The 20,719-nt window shown below is 49.9% G+C and overlaps 1 protein-coding gene across 5 annotated transcripts in view; it reads right to left on the reverse strand.

Moving 5' to 3' along the window:
* Positions 1 to 4,848: 4,848 nt before the first annotated feature.
* LCMT2 (leucine carboxyl methyltransferase 2) overlaps positions 4,849 to 20,719 on the reverse strand; it is a 104,492-nt gene continuing 88,621 nt past the window's right edge. For all 5 annotated transcript variants that reach the window (XM_040426774.1, XM_040426772.1, XM_040426775.1 and 2 more), the window contains 6 exons: positions 20,070 to 20,306; positions 15,379 to 15,582; positions 11,060 to 11,157; positions 10,558 to 10,745; positions 6,925 to 7,060; positions 4,849 to 5,439 (listed from right to left, as the gene is read on the reverse strand). In XM_040426774.1, coding sequence (XP_040282708.1) covers positions 5,284 to 5,439; positions 6,925 to 7,060; positions 10,558 to 10,745; positions 11,060 to 11,157; positions 15,379 to 15,582; positions 20,070 to 20,306 — 1,019 coding nt within the window. In that variant the 3' untranslated portion in view covers positions 4,849 to 5,283. The remainder of the gene's footprint in view (positions 5,440 to 6,924; positions 7,061 to 10,557; positions 10,746 to 11,059; positions 11,158 to 15,378; positions 15,583 to 20,069; positions 20,307 to 20,719) is intronic.

The following is a 20,719-nucleotide window of genomic DNA, read 5'->3' on the forward strand; positions in this document are numbered from 1 at the left end:
TGTGCCTATCCCTTCTAAAAGTTCAAATGAGACCTGTCGTGGCACCTTTTTTTCTAGCTCACTTCTGTCCATCAAAATCCCACACCCGCACTGTTCCATCCTTCTAAACAGTGACATTTGCTTGCCACCAAGGGGGCTCTACCCACCCAACTATGGGAAGGAACACTACCGTGGAGTTATATTTTTGGTCATCCTGTCCCTCTCTCTTTTTTGAGGCAAACTGCCAGCAAGACATATAGGCGAGTTCATAAAAAGTCAGAGGAATTGCAAGGAAAGGCATAGTCCTTGAGCTCCCAGAGCTGTGGGTACAAATCCAGCAATTCCTAAGATTCAAGTCTCTATGCAATATTTGGTGATGTTTAAGAAACTTATTGTCCCAGTCCCCCTTAAGCAGCTCATTAAGAGTCCATATTGTTGGCACCAAGATCAATAGTCACACAAGGGGAATGACTTGGAAGAGTTCATTAAATTGGGGGTTGAGGCTTTTCCCGACGTGTCTCCTCAGGACCACCCCGTATCCTGGTTCCAAAGAGTGGCTCCCTTCAGGACTATTTGGATCTTAGATATCTGTATGTAGTCCACCTGCAATCTCTGAAACAGGTAATCTGGTCTCGTGGTGCTCTTCCTGGGTACTCGGGTAGGCTTACCAGGGTTATGCCTTGCATGTAAGGCATACCTATACAACTTTTTCTCAGCCGCATTCTGAAACCCTGGGGCAAACTAGTTCTGTAACTGAAGCTATGAAGTTATGGACCACTGACTGGGACAAGGTGGCCATCATGAAAAACAAACAACAGGGAAGACAGACCTTAGTGCGCATACGCCAGGACCCTCCTTCTCCTTGTATGGCACCTCCATCCATCCATACTTATGAGGGGATGTCTGGTTCTGGAGGGTCCATAGCAGTTCTACTTCTACTGCAGGCATGGCCGATGGGGCAGCCACCATAAAGGGGAGTTGTAACGGAACGCCTAGCACCCCGACCGGGTACCTCCGTTGAATGGATGCTGCTAGTGCTTTCCGAAGACTCCAAGCACTCCACTTGACACCGTACGCACTGCAGACCCCACGAACCGCCGAAGCTTGGTTGAGGTCTCACCGTCTCCTACCCCCCCTTGACCTACGACAAGGCTCCAGGCTCCAGCGGGTGAACCTCTCCTAAAACCAGAGAGCCGGAACAGCTCTTAAAAGAGCTAGTAGTTATAGCCAGGGGAGTATAGCAAATCTCCCAGCGTATAGCAATCCCCAGCGTCGATCAGTTACCCAAACATCAGCCTCAACATGATAAAGGGTAAAACAGGAACACTTTATTGAGGGCTACCCGCCCGTATTTATGCAGGTCCCCATCTGGTGGACACGCCCCTAGGGGACCAGAATGAAGACTGTGACACAGGACAGATATGCAGCACTGCAGGATACACAGAGACAATACATCCCCACAATGCATCATGGTTTCCTCCTCTCTGCCCTGGAGACACCCGAGGAGTAATCCAATTATCTCTCAAGACAAAGGGAAATCACCAATACACATGTGGGGACAACAGGACAGAAATCACCATTTAAACATACAATGTCACAACCCTTTTCAATACACAGACATTTAACATCCCAAAATGGCACGAATTAGACCAGGAGTTCAAGTTAGTTCAAGTCCTTTGTGAACAAATGAGGCCTGGCTGATGAGAGGGCCCATAATCCTGGGGCAAGAGGCCAGCAGCCAGGCCCCTCCAAAACCCAGTGGCGAGGTTGGTTTTCGCCACAGGAGTAATGCTGCCTTTGTGGCCGCCTGATCTGACAATGTATTCATCAGAGTTTCAGCGGGTCTGCTCTTTGGTGCATGCTGCCACCTTCACCACGGCTGCCCTTTTATGTAATATCAGTCCAATAACTGTCTTACAGCCTCAGCATTCTAAGTTTACCACCAGAGCTCAAGAAACTGCAGCTCCGCCAAATGGCTCCAAAGTCATGTGCTACACCTGTTCTGTGGTCAGACGAGTCACGATTCGAAGTTCTTTTTGGAAATCTGGGACGCCATGTCATCCGGACCAAAGAGGACAAGGACAACCCAAGTTGTTCTCAACGCTCAGTTCAGAAGCCTGCATCTCTGATGGTATGGGGTTGCATGAGTGCGTGTGGCATGGGCAGCTTGCATGTCTGGAAAGGCACCATCAATGTAGAAAAATATATTCAGGTTCTAGAACAACATCTGCTCCCATCCAGACGTCATCTCTTTCAGGGAAGACCCTGCATTTTTCAACAAGATAATGCCAGACCACATTCTGCATCAATCACAACATCATGGCTGCGTAGGAGAAGGATCCGGGTACTGACATGGCCAGTCTGCAGTCCAGATCTTTCACCTATAGAGAACATTTGGCGCATCATAAAGAGGAAGGTGCAACAAAGAAGGCCCAAGACGATGGAACAGTTAGAGGCCTGTATTAGACAAGAATGGGAGAAACTGGTCTCCTCGGTCCCCAGACGTCTGTTGAGTGTTGTAAGAAGAAGGGGAGATGCCACACAGTGGTGGAAATGGCCTTGTCCCAACTTTTTGGGGATTTGTTGACACCATGACATTCTGATTCAACATATTTTTCCCTTAAAATGGTACATTTTCTCAGTTTAAACTTTTGTTCCGTGATTTATGTTCTATTCTGAATAAAATATTAGAAGTTGGCACCTCCACATCATTGCATTCAGTTTTTATTCACGATTTGTATAGTGTCCCAACTTTTTTGGAATCCGGTTTATACTTATACTTCCGTCTCGTTTAGGTCTTGATGTATTCTGCCCATGCGTCCGAACATCTCTACTTGCCCCCGTGTTTTTACTGTGATATTCTTTTGAAAAGTAGAGTTATTATATTCTGTAATTCGACAATATGAATATTAATCTCTATATTTCAGCCGGTCAGAGAAAGGATGCATATGTAAAGCCTTCGTTCAGTCCATGTGGGGCTCGACTTTTAAAACGGTAAATCCATCTTGCTTCTTGTTGCTGCAATTTTCTATCCAAATTACTTGCTCTCAGACCAAATGTCATTTTTTGAATCCCCCAAAATGTAAGATTGTGGCAATTACCATTATGTTGCCTTGTCCAGGTCTTGAAAGGGTTGTATCAGAATCGGTGTTAATGTTTGGCTATAGACGTCTTCTGAGCTCTTGTGTGGTTTCGGGCAGCTGCATTGGATGGCGTATATGACCCCTGTCAATTTACTATTTATATATTCCTTTATTTGATATTTTTTATTATCGACCGGATTTTGAAATTATTTTCTTGGTACCATCTTCTGACAGAAGATGCAGTCGGCACACGGATCCCTGCGTGGTTAACCAAGTGCTCGTAGTATCTTTCCGGTCGGCACATGGATACGATCCCTGCGTGGTTAACCAAGTGCTCGTAGTATCTTTCCGGTCGGCACATGGATACGATCCCTGCGTAGTTAACCAAGTGCTCGTAGTATCTTTTCGGTCGGCACATGGATACGATCCCTGCGTAGTTAACCAAGTGCTCGTAGTATCTTTTCGTTATCTTCTTGTTTTTCTTTAATATTCTGGCCCCTTCTGTAGGTGATGGCTGGTTGGGGGGGATTACTTCTTTCAACTCTTCATCTGATAACAGAAGGTGCCAATGTCGTCTTAGGATATTCCTAATTTTGACACGTTGAGGCCTACCTATGCATCGTACTAGGTTGTTAGTGATCTTGTGCTTTTCATTTTGAAGTAGATGGGCCCCAGGCATATTCTTCGCTCTGTTATATGCTTTATGCAGAACCTTTTTAGGATAACCTCTCGACCTAACCCTACTCTATAGCAGTTTACACGCTTGTTCAAAACTTTAAGTTGTGGAGAAATTACGCTTCGCTCGCAAATGCTGTCCTATTGGGATGCCATTCTCTAATGTAGATGGATGGTGGCTTTCCCAATGCAGGAGATTGATTGTTGCTGTAGGTTTCCTGTATACTTTGTGTGGCGAAACCAACCTCGCCACTGGGTGTTGGAGAGGCCTGTTTATCAGCCTCTTGCCTCAGGATTAGGGCCCATACTAACTTTTAAACCCCTGAACCTATTCAAGTGAATTTTGGATAGGTTTGTCCCCAAGTTATACTGTTTAAATTGATGTAAGTTATATGTATGGCCAATGTAAACTCACAAAGTTGTAACAATTTATAATAAGTGTAACTTGTCAGCTTGGGAGGAATATGCTGGGTGTGTTTCTATTGTGCCATTGTCCCATTGTGTGTTTATGGTGATGTCTGTCCTGTTGTCTGCACATGTGTATTGGCGATTTCTCTTTGTTCTGAGAGATAATTGGATTGCCCCTTGGTTGTCTCCGGGACAGAGGGGAGGAAACCATGATGCATTGTGGGGATATGTTGTATCATTGTATGTGTTGTAAATTACTGATTGGTTATATTTCAAACCCCTGTGGGCAGTACTATGTTTGTGGTTTATGAATAAAAGAGGCTGTACGTGAAGTACAGTCAGACCACTGCTTGACCCTCAACACGGAGCCTTGTCTCGTTATTGGGGGGATCCGCTGTATGCTGTTAGAGACTGACTGCCAGGAGTGTAAGCTGATTCCTGTTCGTCTGCTAGCAGCTATTCGTGAGGTTCCAGTTTGGAGTGCTACTTTGTATCCAGTTCGGGAGGTTGGTGTCCTGCAGTAGCTGGGCTTGTCTCTCAGAAAGGGGCATATCGCCTAAACGGATCCAGCCATCCTCTTAATGCTGTTTCCAAACCATTTTGATGGGGTTTCCATCAATTTCTAACTTTTTTTTTATGAACCAGACACCCTCTTCTCTTTAGAGCAGGGGGTGCCTGGGGTTCTCCCATTGACTTCCATTATACTCGGGTGCTTGGCCGAGCACACGAATATAGCAATGTGTTGGGGCCGAACACACGCATACTTTGGTGCTCGCTCATCACTACTATCAACTAATCAAAGGTGGCACCTGAGAAGCTGGTTGCAAAATAATTCAGTGATGCTGTAAAAACACCCATTAAAAATGTGGGTGTCACAGAGCCCACTCTGAAGAAAAAAACGCTACACAACAGACAACAGGTGTGAACATGCTTTATAGACTCTGACAACTTCCAGAACAAAAGGGAAGGCATTGTAAGACTGTGCCCTATAGTCAGCCGGTGAGCAGTGGTATTCTCAGTCTATGGTTGTCAATGTCATCCATGACTCCTGAAGACAAGACCATCAGGAACCTGAAGCTCCAAGCTGATCCATTTAGGCAGGAATTCTGCTCCTGAGGATAGCAGTGCAGCAACGCATTTAGCAACAAGGCAGCTCCAACACAACCGGCTGCCTATTCAGATGAGTCCCAAAAGAGAAGCAGGTGCCACCTCCACCAAGAAGTATCAAATGCTTCTTGTCCGCAAGGAGAACCGAGCTGTGTCCATGCAGCATGAGAGGCCACTCCAGTGAGGTCTGCAGGAAAGAGCAAGAGAGTGACCATGAGGACTGGGGCAGAAAGAACCCACTTCAGCAAGAGTCCAGGATGACAGTCTGTAAAGGGGACGGGACAGTGTAGATGGAGGACCAGGAGTGAAGAGGTGGGGGTCATGGGGGATCAGGAGTGAAGAGGCAGGGGTGAGGGGAGACTAGGAGTAAAAAGGCATTGGTGATTGGGAATGAGGAGTAAAGAGGCAGAGGTGATGGGGAATGAGGACCGAAGAGGCAGAGGTGAGGGATGATCAGTAGTGAAAAGGCAGAGGTGATGAGGGATGAGGAGTGAAAGGGCAGGGGTAATGTGGGATCAGGAGTGAAGAGGCAGGGGTGATGAGGGATGAGGAGTGAAGAGGCAGGGGTAATGTGGGATGAGGAGTGAAGAGGCAGGGGTAATGTGGGATGAGGTGTGAAGAGGCAGAGGTGATGGGGAATGAGGACCGAAGAGGCAGAGGTGAGGGATGATCAGTAGTGAAAAGGCAGAGGTGATGAGGGATGAGGAGTGAAAGGGCAGGGGTAATGTGGGATCAGGAGTGAAGAGGCAGGGGTGATGAGGGATGAGGAGTGAAGAGGCAGGGGTGATGAGGGAGGAGGAGTGAAGAGGCAGAGGTGATGAGGGTTGAGGAGTGAAGAGGCAGAGGTGATGAGGGTTGAGGAGTGAAGAGGCAGGGGTAATGTGGGATGAGGAGTGAAGAGGCAGGGGTGATGTGGGATGAGGAGTGAAGAGGCAGAGGTGATGGATGATCAGGAGTGAAAAGGCAGAGGTGATGGATGATCAGGAGTGAAAAGGCAGAGGTGATGAGGAGTGAAGAGGCAGAGGTGATGGATGATCAGGAGTGAAGAGGCAGGGGTAATGTGGGATCAGGAGTGAAGAGGCAGAGGTGATGGATGATCAGGAGTGAAAAGGCAGAGGTGATGAGGGATGAGGAGTGAAGAGGCAGAGGTGATTGATGATCAGGAGTGAAAAGGCAGAGGTGATGAGGGATGAGGAGTGAAGAGGTAGGGGTAATGTGGGATCAGGAGTGAAGAGGCAGGCGTGATGGGAGACTAGGAGTAAAAAAGCATTGGTAATGGGGAATGAGGAGTGAAGAGGCAGAGGTGATGGGGAATGAGGAGCGAAGAGGCAGAGGTGATGGGGAATGAGGAGCGAAGAGGCAGAGGTGATGGGGAATGAGGAGCGAAGAGGCAGAGGTGATGGAGGATCAGGACTGAAGAGGCAGAGGTGATGGGGATGAGGATTGAAGAGGTGGGGTTAATGAGGGATCGGGAGTAAATAGGCAGGGGTGATTGCGGATGAGGAGTGATGGAGCAGGGAGATGGGGACCTGAGAGACAGAAGCTGGCATGTTGGGAGTAGGGGTGACATGAGGGTTTCCACACAAGGTTGAGAGTCCTCCTGCTTTCTTCCATATCTTTCTGTGCCATCTCCTCCTAGATGGAAATTACCACAAGAAATGTGAATACTCACAGAGTCTATCCGGTACTCAGAGACCTGTCCAGTGATCAGATCCACTATTGTCAGTCCAGGAACTCCCCGAGCATGAATCCAGACCCCACCAACCAGCAGCAGCTTCTCACCAATGACGTGTGAGCTGTGAGAGTATCTAGACAGATGACAAGATGGTGCATAATCATACAACATGCAACCTATAAGCTTCACAATCTGAACATTCAACCATGACTGCCTCATGCAGGACTCCAGGAAGCTGAGATGGGCAGCTGCTTGCAGCATGATTGGCCCCTGTGCTGCTGTGGTCACGGGTGGTTCGCTTTCCTCATAGATGCTCTGTATGGTCATATAGACAGCTTGACATACCTCTGCTTTCTGGAGACCTGTGAGGCCGAAGGGGCGGGAGAGCGGAGGAACTGCAGTCACAGTAAATTAGGGGAATGAAAATGAATCCAGAAAAAAAAATTGACTAAATCTATGTCATCGGATCCCTTCCCATCACAAACCACCACAGAAGAAAAATGTCAAATGCTTGCACTGTAAAGAAGCCCCACACACATGATGATGTCACTTTTTCCCTCATACACATAATGAGGTCACTCTTTCCTCACACACATGATGATGTCACTCTTTCCTCACACACAATGATGTCACTCTTTCCTCACACACACACATGATGATGTCACTCTTTCCTCACACACACACGATGAGGTCACTCTTTCCTCACATACATAATGAGGTCACACTTTCCTCATACACTTAATAAGATCACTCTTTCCTCACACACATGATGATGTCACTCTTTCCTCACACACATGATGAGGTCACCGTTTCCTCACACACATGATGAGGCCACCGTTTCCTCACACACATGATGAGGCCAATCTTTTCTTACACACATGATGAGGTCACTCTTTCCTCAAACACACATGATGAGGTCACTCTTTCCTCACACACATGATGAGGTCACTCTTTCCTCACACACATGATGAGGTCACTCTTTCCTCACACACATGATGAGGTCACTCTTTCCTCACACACATGATGAGGTCACTCTTTCCTCACACACATGATGAGGTGACTCTTTCCTCACATACATGATGAGGTCACTCTTTCCTCACACACATGATGAGGTCACCGTTTCCTCACACACATGATGAGGTCACTCTTTCCTCACACACATTATCAAGTCGCTCTTTCCTCACACACATTATGAAGTCACTCTTTCCTCACACACATGATGAGCTCACCGTTTCCTCACACACATGATGAGCTCACCGTTTCCTCACACACATGATGAGGTCACTCTTTCCTCACACACATGATGAGGTCGCTCTTTCCTCACACACATTATGAAGTCACTCTTTCCTCACACACATGATGAGCTCACTCTTTCCTCACACACATGATGAGCTCTTCAAGAGGTCACTCTCTACTCCACGCATCAAGAGGTCGTTCTCTCCTCCACGCATCAAGAGGTCACTCTCTCCTCCACGCATCAAGAGGTCACTCTCTCCTCCACGCATCAAGAGGTCACTCTCTCCTCCACGCATCAAGAGGTCACTCTCTCCTCCACGCATCAAGAGGTCACTCTCTCCTCCACGCATCAAGAGGTCACTCTCTCCTCCACGCATCACGAGGTCACTCTCTCCTCCACGCATCACGAGGTCACTCTCTCCTCCACGCAGGACGAGGTCACTCTCTCCTCCACGCAGGACGAGGTCACTCTCTCCTCCACGCAGGACGAGGCCACTCTTTCCTCCACGCAGGACCAGGCCACTCTTTCCTCCACGCAGGACCAGGCCACTCTTTCCTCCACGCAGGACCAGGCCACTCTTTCCTCCACGCAGGACCAGGCCACTCTTTCCTCCACGCAGGACCAGGCCACTCTTTCCTCCACGCAGGACCAGGCCACTCTTTCCTCCACGCAGGACCAGGCCACTCTTTCCTCCACGCAGGACCAGGCCACTCTTTCCTCCACGCAGGACCAGGCCACTCTTTCCTCCACGCAGGACCAGGCCACTCTTTCCTCCACGCAGGACCAGGCCACTCTTTCCTCCACGCAGGACCAGGCCACTCTTTCCTCCACGCAGGACCAGGCCACTCTTTCCTCCACGCAGGACCAGGCCACTCTTTCCTCCACGCAGGACCACGTCACTCTTTCCTCCACGCAGGACCACGTCACTCTTTCCTCCACGCAGGACCACGTCACTCTTTCCTCCACGCAGGACCACGTCACTCTTTCCTCCACGCAGGACCACGTCACTCTTTCCTCCACGCAGGACCACGTCACTCTTTCCTCCACGCAGGACCACGTCACTCTTTCCTCCACGCAGGACCACGTCACTCTTTCCTCCACGCAGGACCACGCCACTCTTTACTCCACGCAGGACCACGCCACTCTTTCCTCCACGCATGACCACGCCACTCTTACCTCCACGCATGATCACGCCACTCTGTTCTCCACACATGATCAGGTCACTCTGTTCTCCACACATGATCAGGTCACTCTGTTCTCCACACATGATCAGGTCACTCTGTTCTCCACACATGATGAGGTCACTCTGTTCTCCACACATGATGAGGTCACTCTGTTCTCCACACATGATCAGGTCACTCTGTTCTCCACACATGATCAGGTCACTCTGTTCTCCACACATGATCAGGTCACTCTGTTCTCCACACATGATGAGGTCACTCTGTTCTTCACACATGATGAGGTCACTCTGTTCTCCACACATGATGAGGTCACTCTGTTCTCCACACATGATGAGGTCACTCTGTTCTCCACACATGATGAGGTCACTCTGTTCTCCACACATGATGAGGTCACTCTGTTCTCCACACATGATGAGGTCACTCTGTTCTCCACACATGATCAGGTCACTCTGTTCTCCACGCATGATCAGGTCACTCTGTTCTCCACACATGATCAGGTCACTCTGTTCTCCACACATGATCAGGTCACTCTGTTCTCCACACATGATCAGGTCACTCTGTTCTCCACACATGATGAGGTCACTCTGTTCTCCACACATGATCAGGTCACTCTGTTCTCCACACATGATCAGGTCACTCTGTTCTCCACACATGATCAGGTCACTCTGTTCTCCACACATGATGAGGTCACTCTGTTCTCCACACATGATGAGGTCACTCTGTTCTTCACACATGATGAGGTCACTCTGTTCTCCACACATGATGAGGTCACTCTGTTCTCCACACATGATGAGGTCACTCTGTTCTCCACACATGATGAGGTCACTCTGTTCTCCACACATGATGAGGTCACTCTGTTCTCCACACATGATGAGGTCACTCTGTTCTCCACACATGATGAGGTCACTCTGTTCTCCACACATGATCAGGTCACTCTGTTCTCCACACATGATCAGGTCACTCTGTTCTCCACACATGATCAGGTCACTCTGTTCTCCACACATGATCAGGTCACTCTGTTCTCCACACATGATCAGGTCACTCTGTTCTCCACACATGATCAGGTCACTCTGTTCTCCACACATGATCAGGTCACTCTGTTCTCCACACATGATCAGGTCACTCTGTTCTCCACACATGATGAGGTCACTCTGTTCTCCACACATGATGAGGTCACTCTTTCCTGCACCCAGAATAATGTTGCTTGGTCACCTCGGCATCACTGGAGGGGTAGTGTCCAAATGTTCCCAAGAGAAATGAGATCCGGCAGGCTTCAGGATAGTAATGGAGCCAGTTGGGACCCCAGACGTCAGAATTCCTCCTGATAACACAGATCCCCCTTTCCATCCACAGGAACTGTGACTGTGACAACCCAGAGGGGCCACACCCTCCACTGGAACCTAACCACAAGAAAACTGGGTCAAACTCCATCCAAGGACAAAACATGACCCTCATTACTGACTGATCTGAACTGCAGAACATCTCACAGATTCCTGACTGATCTCATTACACTGCAGAGCATCTCACACGTCTCACTAATCTCATTACACTGCAGAACATCTCACACATCACTGACTGATCTCACTACACTGCAGAACATCTCACAGATCACTGACTGATCATTACACTGCAGAACATCTCACACAGCACTCATTGATCATTACACTGCAGAACATCTCACACATCACTGCCTGCTGTCATACTTGTGACACACCTGAGCCATGGTCATGTCCTCTGTGTGGATAAACATGGCCTCCTGTAGAGCTGGTGACTCCAGAGAGCGACCTCCAAACACAAACACATAGAAGCGACCTGCGGAGGAGAAAAGGACTCAGGGTTTACTCTGTAATCATTTGTCTCCCTGAAATCCTCTGTGCTGCCGTCAGGAAGAGTGACATGGAGCGTGTCTTGTGGAGCTGCACTGAGCAGTCCACAGATTCTGGAGGCCATCTCCATTGTGTGCTCCTCCCAGACTCCTTGACCATTACCAGGGACTTCAAGGCTGGATGGTCCATTTACTGTGGGTCAGGAGATACAACACAAGCCCCAGAGACCCACAGCCTAACCCCGGGTCAGGACGTACAACCCAAGGCCAAGAGACCCACAGCCTAACCCTGGGTCAGGAGGTACAACACAAGCCCCAGAGACCCACAGGCTAACCCCGGGTCAGGAGGTATAACCCAAGCCCCAGAGACACACAGCCTAACCCCGGGTCAGGAGATACAACACAAGCCCCAGAGACCCACAGCCTAACCCCGGGTCAGGAGATACAACACAAGCCCCAGAGACCCACAGCCTAACCCCCGAGTCAGGAGGTACAACCCAAGCCCCAGAGACCCACAGCCTAACCCCGGGTCAGGAGGTACAACCCAAGCCCCAGAGACCCACAGCCTAACCCCCGGGTCAGGAGATACAACACAAGCCCCAGAGACCCACAGCCTAACCCTGAGTCAGGAGGTACAACCCAAGCCCCAGAGACCCACAGCCTAACCCCGAGTCAGGAGGTACAACCCAAGCCCCAGAGACCCACAGCCTAACCCCGGGTCAGGAGGTACAACCCAAGCCCCAGAGACCCACAGCCTAACCCCGGGTCAGGAGGTACAACCCAAGCCCCAGAGACCCACAGCCTAACCCCCGGGTCAGGAGATACAACACAAGCCCCAGAGACCCACAGCCTAACCCTGAGTCCGGAGGTACAACCCAAGCCCCAGAGACACACAGCCTAACCCTGGGTCAGGAGATACAACACAAGTCCCAGAGACCCACAGCCTAACCCCGGGTCAGGAGATACAACACAAGCCCCAGAGACCCACAGCCTAACCCCGGGTCAGGAGATACAACACAAGCCCCAGAGACCCACAGCATAACCCCGAGCACATGGGCTGAAAATGAGAACAATCGGCAGATGTGCTGCGTTCACAGGGAAAAAGTCAGGAGCTCAGAGTATACAGGAAAGGTGTCAGGAGCCCGGTGTATACAGTAAAGGTGTCAGGAGCCCGGTGTATACAGTAAAGGTGTCAGGAGCCCGGTGTATACAGGAAAGGTGTCAGGAGACCGGTGTATACAGGAAAGATGTCAGGAGACCGGTGTATACAGGAAAGGTATCAGGAGCCCGGTGTATACAGTAAAGGTGTCAGGAGCCCGGTGTATACAGGAAAGGTGTCAGGAGCCCGGTGTATACAGTAAAGGTGTCAGGAGCCCGGTGTATACAGGAAAGGCGTCAGGAGCCCGGTGTATACAGGAAAGATGTCAGGAGCCCGGTGTATACAGTAAAGGTGTCAGGAGCCCGGTGTATACAGGAAAGGCGTCAGGAGCCCAGTGTATACAGGAAAGGCGTCAGGAGCCCGGTGTATACAGGAAAGGCGTCAGGAGCCCGTTGTATACAGTAAAGGCGTCAGGAGCCCGGTGTATACAGTAAAGGCGTCAGGAGCCCGGTGTATACAGTAAAGGTGTCAGGAGCCCGGTGTATACAGTAAAGGTGTCAGGAGCCCGGTGTATACAGTAAAGGTGTCAGGAGCCCGGTGTATACAGTAAAGGTGTCAGGAGACCGGTGTATACAGGAAAGGTGTCAGGAGCCCGGTGTATACAGGAAAGGTGTCAGGAGCCCGGTGTATACAGGAAAGGTTTCAGGAGCCCGGTGTATACAGTAAAGGCGTCAGGAGCCCGGTGTATACAGTAAAGGTGTCAGGAGCCCGGTGTATACAGTAAAGGTGTCAGGAGCCCGGTGTATACAGGAAAGGTGTCAGGAGCCCGGTGTATACAGGAAAGGTGTCAGGAGCCCGGTGTATACAGGAAAGGTGTCAGGAGACCGGTGTATACAGGAAAGGTGTCAGGAGCCCGGTGTATACAGGAAAGGTGTCAGGAGCCCGGTGTATACAGTAAAGGTGTCAGGAGCCCGGTGTATACAGTAAAGGTGTCAGGAGCCCGGTGTATACAGTAAAGGTGTCAGGAGCCCGGTGTATACAGTAAAGGTGTCAGGAGCCGGTGTATACAGGAAAGGTGTCAGGAGCCCGGTGTATACAGGAAAGGTGTCAGGAGCCCTGTGTATACAGGAAAGGTGTCAGGAGCCCGGTGTATACAGGAAAGGTGTCAGGAGCCCGGTGTATACAGGAAAGGTGTCAGGAGCCCGGTGTATACAGTAAAGGTGTCAGGAGCCCGGTGTATACAGGAAAGGTGTCAGGAGACCGGTGTATACAGGAAAGGTGTAAGGAGACCGGTGTATACAAGAACCTGGTGTATATGGGGAAGGCGCCAGAAGCCCGGCATTTACAGGGAAGGCGCCAGAAGTCCGGCATTTACAGGGAAGGCACCAGAAGTCTGGCATTTACAGGGAAGACACCAGAAGCCCGGGATTTACAGGGAAGACGCCAGAAGTCCAGCATTTACAGGGAAGACACCAGAAGTCCAGCATTTACAGGGAAGACACCAGAAGTCCGGCATTTACAGGGAAGGCGCCAGAAGCCCGGCATTTACAGGGAAGACACCAGAAGTCCGGCATTTACAGGGAAGACACCAGAAGTCCAGCATTTACAGGGAAGACACCAGAAGTCCGGCATTTACAGGGAAGACACCAGAAGTCCAGCATTTACAGGGAAGACACCAGAAGTCCGGCATTTACAGGGAAGACACCAGAAGTCCAGCATTTACAGGGAAGACACCAGAAGTCCGGCATTTACAGGGAAGACACCAGAAGTCCGGCATTTACAGGGAAGACACCAGAAGTCCGGCATTTACAGGGAAGACACCAGAAGTCCGGCATTTACAGGGAAGACACCAGAAGTCCAGCATTTACAGGGAAGGCACCAGAAGCCCGGGATTTACAGGGAAGACACCAGAAGTCCAGCATTTACAGGGAAGACACCAGAAGTCCGGCATTTACAGGGAAGGCACCAGAAGTCCGGCATTTACAGGGAAGACACCAGAAGTCCAGCATTTACAGGGAAGGCACCAGAAGCCCGGCATTTACAGAGAAGACACCAGAAGCCCGGCATTTACAGGGAAGGCGCCAGAAGCTCGGCATTTACAGGGAAGACACCAGAAGTCCGGCATTTACAGGGAAGACACCAGAAGCCCGGCATTTACAGGGAAGGCGCCAGAAGTCCGGCATTTACAGGGAAGGCGCCAGAAGTCCGGCATTTACAGGGAAGGCGCCAGAAGTCCGGCATTTACAGGGAAGGCGCCAGAAGCCCGGCATTTACAGGGAAGACACCAGAAGTCCGGCATTTACAGGGAAGACACCAGAAGTCCAGCATTTACAGGGAAGGCACCAGAAGCCCGGCATTTACAGGGAAGACACCAGAAGCCCGGCATTTACAGGGAAGACACCAGAAGCCCGGCATTTACAGGGAAGACACCAGAAGTCCAGCATTTACAGGGAAGGCACCAGAAGCCCGGCATTTACAGGGAAGACACCAGAAGCCCGGCATTTACAGGGAAGGCGCCAGAAGCTCGGCATTTACAGGGAAGACACCAGAAGTCCGGCATTTACAGGGAAGACACCAGAAGCCCGGCATTTACAGGGAAGGCGCCAGAAGCTCGGCATTTACAGGGAAGACACCAGAAGTCCGGCATTTACAGGGAAGACACCAGAAGCCCGGCATTTACAGGGAAGACACCAGAAGTCCGGCATTTACAGGGAAGACACCAGAAGCCCGGCATTTACAGGGAAGGCGCCAGAAGTCCGGCATTTACAGGGAAGGTCAGAGAAGCTCGGCATTTACAGGGTAGGAGCTAAAAGCCCAGCATTTACAGGGAAGGCCTCAGAAGCCTGGAATTTACGGGGAAGGCAACAGAAGCCCGGCATTTACAGGGAAGGCGTCAGAAGTGAGGAATTTATGGGGAAGGCAACAGAAGCTTGGCATTTAAAGGGTAGGAGCTCGAAACCCGGCATTTAGAGGAAAGGCACCAGGTGCCATGTGTTTAAAGGGGAGGTTCAGAAGTTGAACTTCCTGCAGTTTTATGTACCCATTTTGTTGCCCATCACTTCTGACCTGACATAAAAGAAAATGATTCAGCTACTTGATGGTTCTTTACCGTAGAGAGAAACCTCAGTTGCAGTGTGCCTCCATCGCCTGAGCTCCAGGTGTAGATTTCTTAGTGTGATGGTCACTTGACCGGTCACATTGTCATACGTGAGCAGCTGAGCTTCAGCAGCTGGACGATAGGGAGAAAATCGACCACCAAGAACCAAAAGGCCGCCGCTCGTCAGGGGAGTGAGTGAGTGCAGGAGGCGTCCATCTGAACCAAAAAAGCACCAAATCAGACGAGAATCCCCTCAATATTCCACTCATACAAAACAGAGATGCAATCTACAAATCACTTCCTGAGAAGAAGGAAATAGAGGTGTTCTGTGCTCAGCCATCCCCAGCAGTCCTATAGAGAGGACTACAGGAAATAGATGTGTTCTGTGCTCAGCCATCTCCAGCAGTCCTATAGAGAGGACTACAGGAAATAGAGGTGTTCTGTGCTCAGCCATCTCCAGCAGTCCTATAGAGAGGACTACAGGAAATAGACGTGTTCTGTGCTCAGCCATCTCCAGCAGTCCTATAGAGAGGACTACAGGAAATAGACGTGTTCTGTGCTCAGCCATCTCCAGCAGTCCTATAGAGAGGACTACAGGAAATAGAGGTGTTCTGTGCTCAGCCATCTCCAGCAGTCCTATAGAGAGGACTACAGGAAATAGAGGTGTTCTGTGCTCAGCCATCTCCAGCAGTCCTATAGAGAGGACTACAGGAAATAGAGGTGTTCTGTGCTCAGCCATCTCCAGCAGTCCTATAGAGAGGACTACAGGAAATAGAGGTGTTCTGTGCTCAGCCATCTCCAGCAGTCCTATAGAGAGGACTACAGGAAATAGAGGTGTTCTGTGCTCAGCCATCTCCAGCAGTCCTATAGAGAGGACTACAGGAAATAGAGGTGTTCTGTGCTCAGCCATCTCCAGCAGTCCTATAGAGAGGACTACAGGAAATAGATGTGTTCTGTGCTCAGCCATCTCCAGCAGTAATATAGAGAGGACTACAGGAAATAGACGTGTTCTGTGCTCAGCCATCTCCAGCAGTCCTATAGAGAGGACTACAGGAAATAGACGTGTTCTGTGCTCAGCCATCTCCAGCAGTCCTATAGAGAGGACTACAGGAAATAGAGGTGTTCTGTGCTCAGCCATCTCCAGCAGTCCTATAGAGAGGACTACAGGAAATAGACGTGTTCTGTGCTCAGCCATCTCCAGCAGTCCTATAGAGAGGACTACAGGAAATAGACGTGTTCTGTGCTCAGCCATCTCCAGCAGTCCTATAGAGAGGACTACAGGAAATAGAGGTGTTCTGTGCTCAGCCATCTCCGGCAGTCCTATAGAGTGGAATACAGGAAATAGACGTGTTCTGTGCTCAGCCATCTCCAGCAGTCCTATAGAGAGGACTACAGGAAATAGATGTCTTCTGTGCTCAGCCATCTCCAGCAGTCCTATAGAGAGGACTACAGGAAATAGATGTGTTCTGTGCTCAGCCATCTCCAGCAGTCCTATAGAGAGGACTACAGGAAATAGAGGTGTGCTGTGCTCAGCCATCTCCAGCAGTCCTATAGAGAGGACTACAGGAAATAGAGGTGTGCTGTGCTCAGCCATCTCCAGCAGTCCTATAGAGAGGACTACAGGAAATAGACGTGTTCTGTGCTCAGCCATCTCCAGCAGTCCTATAGAGAGGACTACAGGAAATAGACGTGTTCTGTGCTCAGCCATCTCCAGCAGTCCTATAGAGAGGACTACAGGAAATAGACGTGTTCTGAGCTCGGCCATCTCCAGCAGTCCTATAGAGAGGACTACAGGAAATAGACGTGTTCTGTGCTCGGCCATCTCCAGCAGTCCTATAGAGAGGACTACAGGAAATAGAGGTGTTCTGTGCTCAGCCATCCCCAGCAGTCCTATAGAGAGGACTACAGGAAATAGACGTGTTCTGTGCTCAGCCATCTCCAGCAGTCCTATAGAGAGGACTACAGGAAATAGACGTGTTCTGTGCTCAGCCATCTCCAGCAGTCCTATAGAGAGGACTACAGGAAATAGACGTGTTCTGTGCTCAGCCATCTCCAGCAGTCCTATAGAGAGGACTACAGGAAATAGAGGTGTTCTGTGCTCAGCCATCTCCAGCAGTCCTATAGAGAGGACTACAGGAAATAGAGGTGTTCTGTGCTCAGCCATCTCCAGCAGTCCTATAGAGAGGACTACAGGAAATAGACGTGTTCTGTGCTCAGCCATCTCCAGCAGTCCTATAGAGAGGACTACAGGAAATAGACGTGTTCTGTGCTCAGCCATCTCCAGCAGTCCTATAGAGAGGACTACAGGAAATAGAGGTGTTCTGTGCTCAGCCATCTCCAGCAGTCCTATAGAGAGGACTACAGGAAATAGATGTGTTCTGTGCTCAGCCATCTCCAGCAGTCCTATAGAGAGGACTACAGGAAATAGAGGTGTTCTGTGCTCAGCCATCTCCAGCAGTCCTATAGAGAGGACTACAGGAAATAGAGGTGTTCTGTGCTCAGCCATCTCCAGCAGTCCTCTAGAGAGGACTACAGGAAATAGAGGTGTTCTGTGCTCAGCCATCTCCAGCAGTCCTATAGAGAGGACTACAGGAAATAGACGTGTTCTGTGCTCAGCCATCTCCAGCAGTCCTATAGAGAGGACTACAGGAAATAGAGGTGTTCTGTGCTCAGCCATCTCCAGCAGTCCTATAGAGAGGACTACAGGAAATAGATGTGTTCTGTGCTCAGCCATCTCCAGCAGTCCTATAGAGAGGACTACAGGAAATAGAGGTGTTCTGTGCTCAGCCATCTCCAGCAGTCCTATAGAGAGGACTACAGGAAATAGACGTGTTCTGTGCTCAGCCATCTCCAGCAGTCCTATAGAGAGGACTACAGGAAATAGAGGTGTTCTGTGCTCAGCCATCTCCAGCAGTCCTATAGAGAGGACTACAGGAAATAGAGGTGTTCTGTGCTCAGCCATCTCCAGCAGTCCTATAGAGAGGACTACAGGAAATAGACGTGTTCTGTGCTCAGCCATCTCCAGCAGTCCTATAGAGAGGACTACAGGAAATAGACGTGTTCTGTGCTCAGCCATCTCCGGCAGTCCTATAGAGAGGACTACAGGAAATAGAGGTGTTCTGTGCTCAGCCATCTCCGGCAGTCCTATAGAGAGGAATACAGGAAATAGACGTGTTCTGTGCTCAGCCATCTCCGGCAGTCCTATAGAGAGGACTACAGGAAATAGACGTGTTCTGTGCTCAGCCATCTCCAGCAGTCCTATAGAGAGGACTACAGGAAATAGACGTGTTCTGTGCTCAGCCATCTCCAGCAGTCCTATAGAGAGGACTACAGGAAATAGACGTGTTCTGTGCTCAGCTATCTCCAGCAGTCCTATAGAGCGGACTACAGGAAATAGAGGTGTTCTGTGCTCAGCCATCTCCAGCAGTCCTATAGAGAGGACTACAGGAAATAGACGTGTTCTGTGCTCAGCCATCTCCAGCAGTCCTATAGAGAGGACTACAGGAAATAGAGGTGTTCTGTGCTCAGCCATCCCCAGCAGTCCTATAGAGAGGACTACAGGAAATAGACGTGTTCTGTGCTCAGCCATCTCCAGCAGTCCTATAGAGAGGACTACAGGAAATAGAGGTGTTCTGTGCTCAGCCATCTCCAGCAGTCCTATAGAGAGGACTACAGGAAATAGAGGTGTTCTGTGCTCAGCCATCTCCAGCAGTCCTATAGAGAGGACTACAGGAAATAGACGTGTTCTGTGCTCAGCCATCTCCAGCAGTCCTATAGAGAGGACTACAGGAAATAGACGTGTTCTGTGCTCAGCCATCTCCAGCAGTCCTATAGAGAGGACTACAGGAAATAGACGTGTTCTGTGCTCAGCCATCCCCAGCAGTCCTATAGAGAGGACTACAGGAAATAGAGGTGTGCTGTGCTCAGCCATCTCCAGCAGTCCTATAGAGAGGACTACAGGAAATAGACGTGTTCTGTGCTCAGCCATCTCCAGCAGTCCTATAGAGAGGACTACAGGAAATAGACGTGTTCTGTGCTCAGCCATCTCCGGCAGTCCTATAGAGAGGACTACAGGAAATAGATGTGTTCTGTGCTCAGCCATCTCCAGCAGTCCTATAGAGAGGACTACAGGAAATAGAGGTGTTCTGTGCTCAGCCATCTCCAGCAGTCCTATAGAGAGGACTACAGGAAATAGATGTGTTCTGTGCTCAGCCATCTCCAGCAGTCCTATAGAGAGGACTACAGGAAATAGACGTGTTCTGTGCTCAGCCATCTCCAGCAGTCCTATAGAGAGTACTACAGGAAATAGATGTGTTCTGTGCTCAGCCATCTCCAGCAGTCCTATAGAGAGGACTACAGGAAATAGAGGTGTTCTGTGCTCCGCCATCTCCAGCAGTAATATAGAGAGGACTACAGGAAATAGACGTGTTCTGTGCTCAGCCATCTCCAGCAGTCCTATAGAGAGGACTACAGGAAATAGACGTGTTCTGTGCTCAGCCATCTCCAGCAGTCCTATAGAGAGGACTACAGGAAATAGATGTGTTCTGTGCTCAGCCATCTCCAGCAGTCCTATAGAGAGGACTACAGGAAATAGAGGTGTTCTGTGCTCCGCCATCTCCAGCAGTCCTATAGAGAGGACTAATCACTAATTACCCCACCATCACCACTAATTACCCCACCAGCCTGTGGTACATAGTAATTACCCCATTGGCTTGTGGTCACCTCTCTGCTCCAGGCGTCTTGTTCCTGTAGTAACAGATGGAGATCTCTTAATCTCTGGTGTTTGCCATTTCCTTCACCAAAACCTCCAGTAGAAAGAACGGACTGAGGAGAAACTAAACAGGAGCGATGACCAAATCGACGTAAACCACATACGGCTGGGGACAGAAGGCGAGCAAGGACAGCCCCACGAGAAGCTGGAGGGGGCAACACAGTGAAGTCTGTGGAGCAGAATTAAGACATATTGATGGATGAGATCTACAAATATAGCAAAAATAGATGTACAAAGAGGACCCACCAAAGACAGAGATGGTGACAGGACACAAAACCCACCTAAAAAGACAGATGGACAGGACAAAGGAACCCCTAACTCAGAGATAGAGACAGGACAGAGGAACCTCCCAAAGCAAGGATAGGAGACAGGACACAGGAGATCCCACCTACAGACACAGATGGGGACAGGACACAGGAGATCCCACCTACAGACACAGATGGGGACAGGACACAGGAGATCCCACCTACAGACACAGATGGGGACAGGACAGAGAAGATCCCACCTACAGATACAGATGGTGACAGAACAGAGGAGATCCCACCTACAGACACAGATGGGGACAGGATAGAGGAGATCCCA

Source organism: Bufo bufo, chromosome 3 (genome assembly GCF_905171765.1).
Source record: "Bufo bufo chromosome 3, aBufBuf1.1, whole genome shotgun sequence".
NCBI classification, from domain to species: Eukaryota; Metazoa; Chordata; class Amphibia; order Anura; family Bufonidae; genus Bufo; species Bufo bufo.